At 40.2% G+C, this 12,135-nt stretch overlaps 2 protein-coding genes across 3 annotated transcripts in view; one reads left to right on the top strand and one right to left on the bottom strand.

Annotated features, from left to right (window-relative positions):
• Positions 1-134, top strand: part of ACOX2 (acyl-CoA oxidase 2) — a 28,220-nt gene extending 28,086 nt beyond the window's left edge. Inside the window, 1 exon segment of the mRNA XM_012555913.1 lies at positions 72-134. Within this exon segment, the coding sequence (XP_012411367.1) occupies positions 72-134 (63 nt within the window).
• Positions 135-3,930: 3,796 nt separating this feature from the next.
• The window catches only part of KCTD6 (potassium channel tetramerization domain containing 6), a 10,090-nt gene continuing 1,885 nt past the window's right edge, over positions 3,931-12,135 (bottom strand). For both annotated transcript variants that reach the window (XM_004368650.3, XM_023727671.1), the window contains exons 2-5: positions 11,163-11,233; positions 10,151-10,214; positions 7,294-7,363; positions 3,931-5,458 (exon numbers count right to left, since the gene is read on the bottom strand). In XM_004368650.3, coding sequence (XP_004368707.2) covers positions 4,772-5,458; positions 7,294-7,363; positions 10,151-10,191 — 798 coding nt within the window. In that variant the 5' untranslated portion in view covers positions 10,192-10,214; positions 11,163-11,233 and the 3' untranslated portion in view covers positions 3,931-4,771. The remainder of the gene's footprint in view (positions 5,459-7,293; positions 7,364-10,150; positions 10,215-11,162; positions 11,234-12,135) is intronic.

The following is a 12,135-nucleotide window of genomic DNA, read 5'->3' as shown; positions in this document are numbered from 1 at the left end:
ATGTGAAAGTAAAAGTCATTAATCGTCACAGAAATATGATGTCTTAATAATGCATTTCCTTCTACAAACAGGGGAACCCTGCCTATGAGAAATACATAAAACCACGGTTACAAAGTTGGAGAGCCAAGCTCTGAGAAATAACCAGCAGTACTCACGAAGCAGACAGCACCACTATGTGATCATGGTACTATGGCAATATATATAAAACTGTATTTTTTAATTACATTATATGCGTATGTACTTTTAAAGAGAGTCTTTAGCTTTTGACAACACATTCTGAAGTATTTAAGGATGAAAGTATAATATCTGTCATTTACTTCAAAATAATCCAGTGGGAGGAGAAAGCGGGAGTGAAATATTGTTGGTCAACAGCATGCGGTATCCATCACCTCCCACGGTAAAACCAGCACCCCTATCCATTTGTAGCATCTATTCTGTTAAATACCAGGGTTTTGCTTAAGATCTAGCAAAAGCCAACAGGCTCACTACTCTGTGTCTGTCTTTAGCACGCACACAGGTTCTAGGACTTAAAAGGACAAAGACCTGCACACACACATTCCTCCTCCCAAAGTTCCTATACTAGGTATAATCAACATAAAATTTAGGGCCCTAAGAATGCAACTGGAGCCCTGGTGGCACAGTGGTTAAACACTCAGCTGCTAACCAAAAGGTCGGCAATTCGAATCCACCAGCTGCTGCTTGGAAACCCCACAGGGCAGTTCCACTCTGTCCTACAGGGTCGCTATGAGTCGGAATCGACACGACAGCAACAGGTTCGGTTTTTGGTTAAGAATGCAACTAATATGAATTTTAAAAAATCAACTCTTCCACGATAAAAATGATCTAGAATTTCATTAATAACAGACATAATTTCTCAAACTGTCCATATAATCAAGCAACATTTTTCACATCATTTTCAACTCATCAAGTAGATAAAACACTCCAAATTAGATGTCAGTAGACAAATTAAATTGCAAACATCTCGGCTGGCTACCTTCCCAAATTCACTTATATAAGCAATCATTTAGTTGCTAATAATAAAGTAAACCTGAGAAAATCTACCAAAAGCAAACTTACCTCCATTAAACTGGGCAAGAAAAAGATCTCATAAATTTTTAAGTTCAAAAAATTTGGAGGAGAAAAGTGGGGTGCAGAACTCAAATTCTAGTAAAAAGACCAGACTAAATGGTCTGAGACTAGAGGGACCATGGAAGACATGGCCCCCAGACTCTCTGTTAGCCCAAAACTAAAACCATTCCCGAAGCCAACTCTTCAGACAAAGATTAGACTGGACTGTGGAACATAAAATGATACTCGTGAAGAGTGTGCTTCTTTGCTCAAGTAGATACATGAGACTAAATGGGCAGCTCCTGTCCAGAGGTGAGATGAGAAGGCAAAAAGGACAGTAGCTGGCTGAATGGACACCGGAAATCTGGGGTGGAAAGGAGGAGTCTGCTGTCACATTATAGGGAGAGCAACTAGGGTCACATAATAATGTGTGTATAAATTTTTGTATGAGAAACTAACTGTAAACTTTCATTTAAAGCACAATTTAAAAAAAATCAGAACTAGCATTATTCCCATTTCCATACTTGTTTTCAACTCCATTTTACTTCACATTCATCTCAGCTAACTCAACAATAATAATTGGTTGGTTTTTTAGGTAACCACCAATTAATTTGAAGGAGACAATTTTCCAAAAGGATAACCTCATATTAGTACAATGATTTACTAAAACCAGTCACCTGTCAATAACATTAAGGGATTTTAGTTTGAAGATGGTGAAGATGGGATAATTATAGGTTTCCAGATATTGGTTATTTGTCAAATCGTAAATTTTCAGAGAGATAATGGGCAAAAACGGATGTAGGTAAGTGTTCTCATCCCTGTTATGGGTTGAACTGTGTCCCCCAAAAGAATATATTAAAATTCTAACCTCTTGCAGTACAATGAATTACTTAATATGGCCCTTCTAGCCATAGTCTTTGTGACTTACACACAATGATTGAGTTTGACTATGCAAATAAGGTATCTATGGAACCCTAATGAGAGGACTGGTCAGTTTTGCCATCCCGCTAGGCTTAAAATAAGCTGTTCCAGAGGAGGGAGGAGGATCTCACCACCACCAAGGAAGAAGAGCCAGGAGTGGAGTGTGTCCTTTGTACTCGGGATCCCTGTGCTGAGAAGCTCCTGGAACCAGGAGATCAAGAGAGGGAAAGAGACCAAAGAGAGAAAGACAGACAGAGAGAGAGAGAGACAGAGCTGTAACACTGAGGATGGCGAGAAGCAGTAGCAGAGAAACAGCAGCAGCAGAGGCAGAAGACTAGCAGGAGACAGTGTGGTAGGCTAGGAGACCATGGAGTGAGAAAGCTGAGCACGTTCAGGCAGGAGGCTTGCTGGCGGCGGACTAGGGTGCCTACAGGTACTTGGTGGAGCTAGGTTTGCCAACCCAGGGAGCTAGAGCTGACTGCCTTCAAGTGGAGGCTTACTGGCAGAGTACGGTGTCTCGAGGCACTTCTCTGCAGAGCTAAAAGAGCTTTGTAACACTTGCTTAAGCCAGGCAAAGGCGGAGGGTCAGAGAGAGGCATGCCTGCAGGTACGGATGAGAAGAGGCTGTCCGGATGGAAGAACTGTATCCTGAGCATTCCTGAACCTGAACTGTAACCTGTTACCTCCTTAATAAATCCATAATCATGAGCATTGTCTGAGAGTTCTGTGTGGCCATTGCAACGAACTATCAAACCCAGCAGAGAAGAGAGAGTGCCATGGGAGGGACAGCTGGTGTCAGAATTGGTAAAGATGGTGGAGAGAGGAGGTGTGTCTGACCTCTCCCTCATGGGAATCAGCCTTGGGCTGATCTTGATTCTCCTTTCCTCTTGTGAAGTTAGAGGTCAGACACCACCCCCATGCCATTTTCACACCTTTGCACCTACCACCACCACCAACAACCTATATACCTAACAGTGTGACTTATTTGGAAACAGGGATTTTCTTTTTTAACAGTTAAAGTAAAGGAGGTCATACTGGAGCAGAGTGGGTCCAACTCCTAATCCCTTCTGGGTGGTGTTTTGTAAAAGGCAGAACAGACAAGGGAGTATCTGAGCCAAAGAACACCAAGAACCGCATGGGGCCAGCAGAAACTGAGAAAGACAGGAAGGAGCTTCTTCCCCTGAGCAGACAGCATAGCCCTCCCACGCCCTGAATTCGGACTTCTAGCCTCCAGAACCGTGAAAAATAAATGTCTGTTCTTTAAAGCCACCCACTTTGTGCTATTTTGTTATGGTAGTCTAAGACACAGACACCCTCCTTTCAGAAAGAGAATCTCAGAATCTACCATAGACATAAGGAGAAAAGGAGTAATCTGCCCCAGAGCATACAGCCTCAGAGCTCCACTTGTTCCTTAGAAAACCAGGGAAGAAAATTACACGACTTTCTTTTAAAAGGTGTTCTAGCAAACTAGGAAGATTCATTACAGTTAACAAAATCCTTCCTTTGAGTAATTTTCAAGAAACAGAATCAAGTGAGCTATGCAAAAGAAGACTACGGTGAAATAAATAACAGCACATATATTTCTTGAACTGTTCCAGAACCTTATTTCACTGTAAGTTTATTTCTTCTGATCAGAAATAAACTTAACTTTGATAATAAAAAGCATTTGTGAGTCTCCACAATATACCAGAGTGGCTAAAGAGTCAATGCATTCCTATACTTAGCACAAAGCTGGAATCAGAGTCAGATTCAGAGCTGACAATTGGTGGCTTATTGAGGAAAAATCTGTAACCCTCAACATAAGTCCTATTTGAAAAATATTTGTCAAACTATATGTTCATTGTTCAAATATGTACTCTTTTAGACAATATGAATATTTTCATCCTTTCTGCTTAAATGACACAGCAGAGTTCTTATCAACTGTAAGTAACCCACGGGTCTAAGAGACCTCTCAAATCAAATGCAAATGTGCTATAGACAGTATATATCAGAATATAAAACAATGCATATTTTAGATAAGGAAAATGATTTCCCCCTTAAATAATAATAAGCAATGAATATAAACCTAATTTTCATATTTTACTTTTTTATTAGCTTTTTCCTGGTAGACAGTACACTTGAGAATTATACTGCACCAGGCATTAAAAAGTAAGATTTCTACCACAGGGACATTTTGTATTCAGAATCCAATATAAATATTTCTAGTCAGACATTTCCATGGCTACAGATATTTGGTTGCTTGATTTATATGCATAGAAAGAAACAGTTGTCATAACTGTAAAAAGCAGTACTTAACAAGTACTTTTAAATGATTGGAACAGTTTTCCTTTAATATTACAACACTGTTTATTGGTCTGGAAACTAAGTCACCCTCCATGATGTTCTGACTTTTCTTAAAGGCATCATCAGTGCTCCGCTTATCCTTTCACTGCTCCATTTTTAACCCTCTAGGTGAGTCAGGGACCATTTAATCACAAGCCATTTTAGCACTGCAATAAAACGGCTCTGTCCCAGGGCAGATTATACACCATGATGGTCTGCACACGTCTTCTTATAAAAAAGGTATCTGGGGACTGAGCAGGCACATGCATACTCAGGATGGAAGAAATCGAACACGGAGTCTGCTAACGCACACAACTTCCTTCCTGGTCCTCAAGGCTTCAAATAAATACAAATATTTAAAAAAAAAAACCCACACTGTGATTCAAAAAAAAAAAAAAAAAATCAGTCTCTTCCATGTCCTGGAAAGTCCGTTACCAGGAGCTTCTCCCAGGGCAGAAGCTCAGTCATCTGTCTTCCGGGCCAGTCGACAGAAAGTCCAGTTGTGCTCCACTGTGTTCTCATTGGCCCGCTCACTCATGTGATGCACTCGGGTGTTGCGAATCGTGAACCCTTGCTTTGTGATGTATTCCATCAGATGCACCCGGAGAGAAACTTCCTGGTGATAATCACAGGGTCCAAAAGTAAAGGAAACCTGGCAGTCTCTGGTGTCCATCATGTGCTTGTTCCACTTGGTAAAATAGTTTGAGATGCCTTCTAGTAAGGAGTGGACCTTTGTGGTGATGGTTAACTGGGTTATGATGACAGCCACGGGATTGGAGTACTTTGAAAGCTTCCGGGTACTGGATAACTCCACAACTTCTTCAAAAGTATCCATAGGATACAAAGGCTTAGGGTCATTGAGACACTGAATCAAGGGCTCAATCTGATAAAAATCTGCTTCTTTCCGAAGTAGATCAAATTCCTTAAAATCCAGGGGTAAGGTCAACTCTGAAGTTCTTAAGAAGTTGAGGACATATCGGAAAAGAGGTCCATCTCGATCAATGAAGTAATTGCCTTGAGGGTCTCGGGCTGTGGGGAAGTCCCCCCCAAACATAGCTCCAAGCATGGAATCTGGATAACGAGTCAATGTGGTGAGAGACGTTGTATACAAGTGTCCACCTACATTTAACGTGACTGGGTCAGTCATCTGAAATTTTTTAAAAAATGATCAGTCATCTGAAAATATTTTGGAAATCCTAACTTTAGACAAATTAAGAAAATTAATAGTAATGAGCAAAGTAAAAGATTCTTCCAGGTTATAATGTATTTAGCAATCCTATAATCCTATAGGGTTGCTATGGGTTGGCATCTACTCGACGGCAACGGGTCTGGTTTTTTTTTTTTTTTGGATAATGCTAGTAATGAAATAGCTTGACTTCAGTGATAAACCCACCCAGATAAAGAGATCTAACATCTACTTTCAATTTGAAAAAAAAAAAAAGGGTAAATCCAGTTCTTTAAAGACTTACTCAAAGAACAGAGGTATGTACTTTCAGAGCCATTTAATTTCAGGCCCAGTATCTAGACAGAAAGGAGCCCTGGTGGTACAGTGGTTAAGCACTCAGCTGCTAACCAAACGGTCGGCAGTTCAAACCCACCAGCTGCTCTGCTCAAGAAAGATGTGGCAGTCTGCTTCCGTAAAGATTTATGACCTTGGAAACCCTACGGGGCGGTTCTACTCTGTCCTACAAGGTCACTATGAGTCAGAATCAACTCACTGGCAATGGGTATCTAGGGAGAAGTTTTTAGGTCAGAGTATATTACAGGAAGGGAAAAACCAAACACCCAAACCAAACCCGCTGCTGTCAAGTCAATTCTGACTCATAGTGACCCTACAGGACAGAGCAGAACTGCCCCAAAGGGTTTCCAAGGAGCAGCTGGTGGATTTGAACTGCTGACCTTCGTGGTTAGCAGCCGTAGCGCTTACCCACTACGCCACTAGGGCTAAAATATACTCAGTTTTCTTAACTCACTTCAACATAAGATAGAATAAAAATGATCTGGTAATAAAAAAAACACCTACTTTCAACATTTCTTCGTTTTTTCCTCTCAAAAAAGGGAGGAAAATCATGAAATTTATTTTAAAATAAAAATTTGTCAGGCCTGATGGAAAAATTCAGAACCGTTAATGGTGATGGTTGAACAACATGATAAACATATTTAATATCACCGAACTGTACACGTGAAGACTGTTAAAATGGCAAGTGTTTTATTATCTATTCACTTACCACAACTAAAAAAAGGAAAAAATTGTCAGGCCTAATCTCGGTAACTTTGTCATGGAAGTAATATATTTGAATACTAAGTTAAAATGCACAGTTTAGTCAATATATCCTAGCTACAAAACCATCATATGCCCAAGGCTAGCAGCAGCTTTAAAATTTTGTAATCTCATAGTACATTCACTTTTGAAACTTTAGTGTTGCAATCTGGCCTTTAATTTTGAGAAGCAGTCTTTAAATAACATACACTTTTGGTTTTAAAAATCATATTTAAAGAAAAAAAATAGAGACAGGCAGACAGACTTTAGGTACTAAGCAAATAAAGTGCCAGAGGAACAGAAAACACAGAGAGAGAGACGCAGAAGGGAGGAGAGGCCCCTTCTCCAGCACTCATCTCCCTAAACACAAGAGCATCTCCTCTGTGCCCTTACCTGCTGTTGCTGTTGTGTGCCATCGAGCTGATTCTGACCCTTTCAACAGTCACTATTCCATGAAGGAAAGTTTTAAGAGCAATATACTTTAAAGACCAAAAATTCATAGTATCTTTCAAATTAAGTGAGTATAAAAAGCTACCTGGAGAGTTCATATTAAGTTTATGTAAGTATACCAGGAAAAAAAAAAAAGCACCCCAAATATACATCTAAAGTAATTAGACAAGTGGGGTTATTCAACTTCCTAATTTTCATTTGAATTAGTTATACCTAAAGATACACAAAAATAACTTGCCAACCTTCAAAATGCATCTGTGAGGGTTACTTACCATATAGCCCCAGTCTCCATTATCCATCTGCTCCAGCACTGCGTCACTGGGAGCCCAGATTCCAGGGAAGCTTCGGGAGGAGAAAAATAGACAGGTGATAGCATGCGTAATCGTGAAAACAAGAGCAGAAAGGTTTTCCTACCTAACAGAGCAAGCCAAACACCAGAAAACCACTTATCTTTGCTCAACTAAAACCTTCTCTAGGGCAAAGATCCCGGGAGGGGAAGAAAGCCTTCCCCCAGGGATTTCTACCAGGTCTTCTCTCCTACAAGGACCACGAGCCCATTCTGAATAATAGCTAAGAGGCTGACATTCTTTACAAAGAGAAAGAACCATCCTATACACAGAGGAGGAAGAGCCTAAGAAATAAACCAGTCATTCAAATTCTACCTATCTTCTCTTAAAACACAATTTTTAGGGTCTCTATAGGAGAACGGGAGCCCTGGTGGCGCAGTGGTTAACAGCTCAGGCTGCTAACCAAAAGGTCGGCAGTTTCAATCCACCAGCCGCTCCTTGGAAACCCTATGGGGCAGTTCTACTCTGTCCTGTAGGGTCGCTGCGAGTCCGAATGGACTTGACGGCACACAACAACACCACAGGGGAACGTGATGATACCTCTATAATCCTATCCTGGGACAAACCTATAACGAGATGGTCCTTATCAAAAAGGGCATTTACGAGAAAGGGAAAAGTTTCCATTAGCATTTCAGCCATACAAACTAAACATCTCAGTAAAGGTATTAAAAATCATTCATAAACCTCCCAAGACAACGTTTTCATTTTCCAGGAGGAATACATCAAACTAGAATTTTTTACAGCATAAAAAGTTATACTTTTAATAATGATGTATTTCACTTTGTACGATAATCAAAACAAATAGAAAACACTTTAAATGCCAAACCATTAGAGCAAATTTAGGGCAGAAAGAACCTTGCAAATCTGGTTGAGAGTTACCAGCTGGCACTTATGGAGAGCCTGCCTGGAGACACTGATAAACACCCAGATACTAATGATGCCAGTTTGAATTTATTTTTATCGACAATTCAAAAGCACTTAAACAAACAGTTTCTCAGCTAGTGAATTGCTTTAGTCAGTTCCCTCTCCCACACTTCATCTCCCGAATCAACGTGCAAAGCAAACTGTAGAGTAAATTTCAGAAGCTCTGGCAGAAGATGGTAAGAAACATGGACTTCTCGGTATTCATCCAGGAAAAGTGTTTGCTTTTTTAACGTGGTCTTTGAAAAGCTCTACTTTTCCCACTTTTAGAAGAATCTGGCACACAACTCCCAGAACAGGCCCTGGCCATAGGAGATCACAAAGGCTCTTTCTCAAAAGGTCACTCAGGCATGTAGAGAACATTTGCATAGCACAGCAGGGACTGAAATCAGAGCCCGGAGCATCTATTTCTCCACCTTGCAAATTCTTCAAAGCAAACAAGCTAAAACGTGGACCAGACAAAGTGGAGTCAGTTTTTATTCCCCACACTCAGCAACTGGAAATAGATAGGCCTCTACATGCTATGGGGTGAGAAATGGAACAAATGTCAAATTCAGGGCTGCTGCTACAACCTGTCGGTTCTCTGACTTGCTTCACAAACAGTATTTGAAGTAAACAGAACCAAGAAACAGGCTTAGCCAATTTGTCTTGCAAGCATCTGATTCAGTTACCGATATGAAACAGATCCACGACTGAGCGATTTGAAAGGCCAGCCATTCAAAAGTTCTGGTAAAATGTTCATCTCTGGCATCCTCCCATCACCCAGAGTATTCATTCTGGGCAGACTCAAAAATAATTCATTCAACCAACATCTATTGTAGGTCAACTGTAAGAAGGAAAACAAAAGCCTAGGAGCAATGTGGATGCCCAGAAATAGGAAAAGGGGCAATTCTTGCCCTCCGTGGAGAAAGACAACATGCAACAACTGAAGGACAGAACTCGAAAGCGCTATGGGTGGTGAAATGGTTAAGAACTCAGGCTGCTAACCAAAAGGCTGGCAGTTCAAATCCACCAGCTGCTCCTTGGAAACCTATGGGGCAGTTCTACTCTGTCCTATAGGGTCGCTATGAATCAGAATCAACTCGACGGCAACAGGTTTGGTTTTTGGTTTTTATACGATAGATAGAGAAGCCCTGGTGTGCTGTGGTTAAAGTACTCAGCTACTAACTAAAAGTTCAACAGTTCGAACCCACTAGCCACTCCACGGGAGAAAGATGTGGAAGTGTGCTTCCATAAAGACTGACAGCCTTGGAAACTCCATGGAGCAGTTCTACTCTGTCCTATAGGGTCGCTATGAGTCGGAATCAACTCGCGGGTAATGGGTTTGGGGTCACACAACAGATGGACCAGCAGAGGCCTGTGGGAGGAAAGAGGAAGAAAAATTCCAAATGGGAAAAACAGAGAAAGAGCTCACTCAGTTGAGTCCCAAAGGGAAGTTGGAACAACCTGAGAAGGGATTATGAAATGAAGAAACAATTTAAGTATGGACAGGGCATGAACGTTTTTTTCCCACATCTCTGGTACAGTAAGCAGAGCATAAGCATGGATTACTAAGAAACAGAACAGACTGACTTGCTCAAGGCCCCACAACTGGGAAGTAAATGAATCAGAACTTGGGTTTTCTGATTCCTAGTCTAGATCTTTCTGTAAGTCTCCTCCTGGGGTAGAAACTGAAAGACCTGAATCCAAGAAACAAGAAGTTCAAAGGGTCAACTTTAGTTTCCCTACAGCCATCTATTAACCCCTATCCACCCTAGCAGGGTTTTATTTACAAATTTATCAGTAACTCAGTCTATGTGAGTAGTCATAATAGGTTTATAAAAATTTCCCCAAGGCTAAGAAATGGCAGGAACCTACTTACTAATGTGATTGATGGCTGCTGTCCTCTGTATTAAGTGACATGAAGAACTCCAACCCATGAATATCTGATTGGTTAAATGAGAAATGAGAAACCAGAGACAAGGAAAAAAACAGACATCATCAATGTTACAGCTCTTATACAAGGCCTGTCCACTATTAACCTTTTTTTTCTTTTTCACTGCTAAATCAAAACAAGATAACTTCTTGAGCAGTGATAGAAAGAAAATTAGATGATGCCTCTGTATCTGCTCCACAGCAAAAGGCAAGGTTCTGGAACAAAGATATAATGAAACTTCAAGCTTAATAATTTAGGAAAGCAATTATGGAGTCTGTATGAGTCCATGCATCTTAAAAAGCACCCAAAAGACTCCCTATGTTTGTGCATGAGACACATCAAAATATACTTCCAATAACAATGACTAAACTTTACAAAAACAGACCCTGAAGAGGAAATAAATAGTATTGACTGGTTTAAATTTTATTTCAACTTACAGAAACAAACAAACCAAAAAAAAGCCGAAAGATTCCTGGTTATCCAGTAGCTGGGTAATCAGTCTCTGAACTGATGACTATTGGGAACAGTTCAAGAGACAACTCGGATGAGTGAAATAAAACATAATCCAAAAGAATTTCCGGAATAGCTTCAATTTTTTATACTAAATTATTTTCCAGAGCTGCTAACAATTAGAAAATGTCATTTGCTTTTCATCTTCTCTCCCTTCTGGCACAGTGTCCAGTGGAGGGCTTAATGAGAAGATAAACGAACACAAGAGGCAACAGAGGGAAGATCCTGAAGTGGGCATCAAATGGGCCTGTTTTACTTGGTGATGGCAATGAAAACTCTACTATTTCAGAAAATTTGCCAGGAATGGAGACTGCGAGGGTAACAAGGAAAAAAAAATGTCCCTTGTAGTGCCTTTCCTTACTAAAGATCTTTTTAAGAGTGAATGCAACTAAGCAGCAATGATTACAAAGTTCAAAGGAAGGCTTTTGACCCTGAAAAATTGGCTCACCTGAAAAGATCTGTGTCTGCAATTCTGACCCGCGGCGCAAATAAAAATTCCTGTGGAAACGACCGGCTGACCTTCCCAAGGAATATAAAGTGGTGCTGAAGGTTTACGTTTCATAGGTTAATTACAACTAACATAAATTCTGACGGAGTAAATGTTAGCAGGTAATTAAGGAAAATACATACTGAAGAATGTAAAAGCAATTGTGAGAAACTGTCTAAAGTAGCAAATTTGAAGAATGCACAATTCAACACGTTAGTAACTTAGACAGTAACCGAGAAACTCCTAAAAGCCATTCTCCTCATTCCTGCAGAATTGCAATGACCAGCTTTATGGTTACAAAGAATCAATTTAACACAAATATTCTGGGTTTATCATTTGTGCTACAGACTAAGAATTCCCTGGGGCAAAATTCCTACTCCTATATAACCTATGCCTGACAATACACACCTCCAAACTTGAATAAATAAAAATAAAAACTCCTCACTACCGCCTTCCCAAGTTTCCAGATAGCCCTTTAAAAGCCCTTCTACTGAAACTTTGGGGTCTGGCATTCAGAAGAGAAGACTCAGATAAAGTCACCCCTAGCTACACATACTTCAGTGACCTTTGTGTTGAGTTTCTCTGTTCTTGAAACGTGGGAGTTTGAAAGTGAAACACTTTTTATAGTAACTAGTTCAGTGACATCTAAAGGATTTTTGGGCTAACCTTCACGCACAGGCGGGCACAAGTAGCCAGGAGTACACGGAGAATGAGATCACAGTGTAAGTTATCCTTAGCCATACCACTGCAGAAATGGATATCTTTCTAAAACCAATTCTTTTTTTTTTTTTTAATATTTTATTGTACTTCGGGTGAAGGCTTCCAGAACACATAGTTTTTCATGAAACAGTAGTACACATGTTGTTTTATGACATTGGTTAACAACCCCACAAAATACTAACCCTCTAAATTCTCAACCTTTTTTTTTTTTTTT

The sequence above is a fragment of the Trichechus manatus genome, unplaced genomic scaffold (genome assembly GCF_000243295.1).
Source record: "Trichechus manatus latirostris isolate Lorelei unplaced genomic scaffold, TriManLat1.0 scaffold00001, whole genome shotgun sequence".
Lineage (NCBI taxonomy): Eukaryota > Metazoa > Chordata > Mammalia > Sirenia > Trichechidae > Trichechus > Trichechus manatus.
Note: the sequence above shows the minus strand (reverse complement) of the source record. Positions and strands in the feature narration are given on the sequence as shown.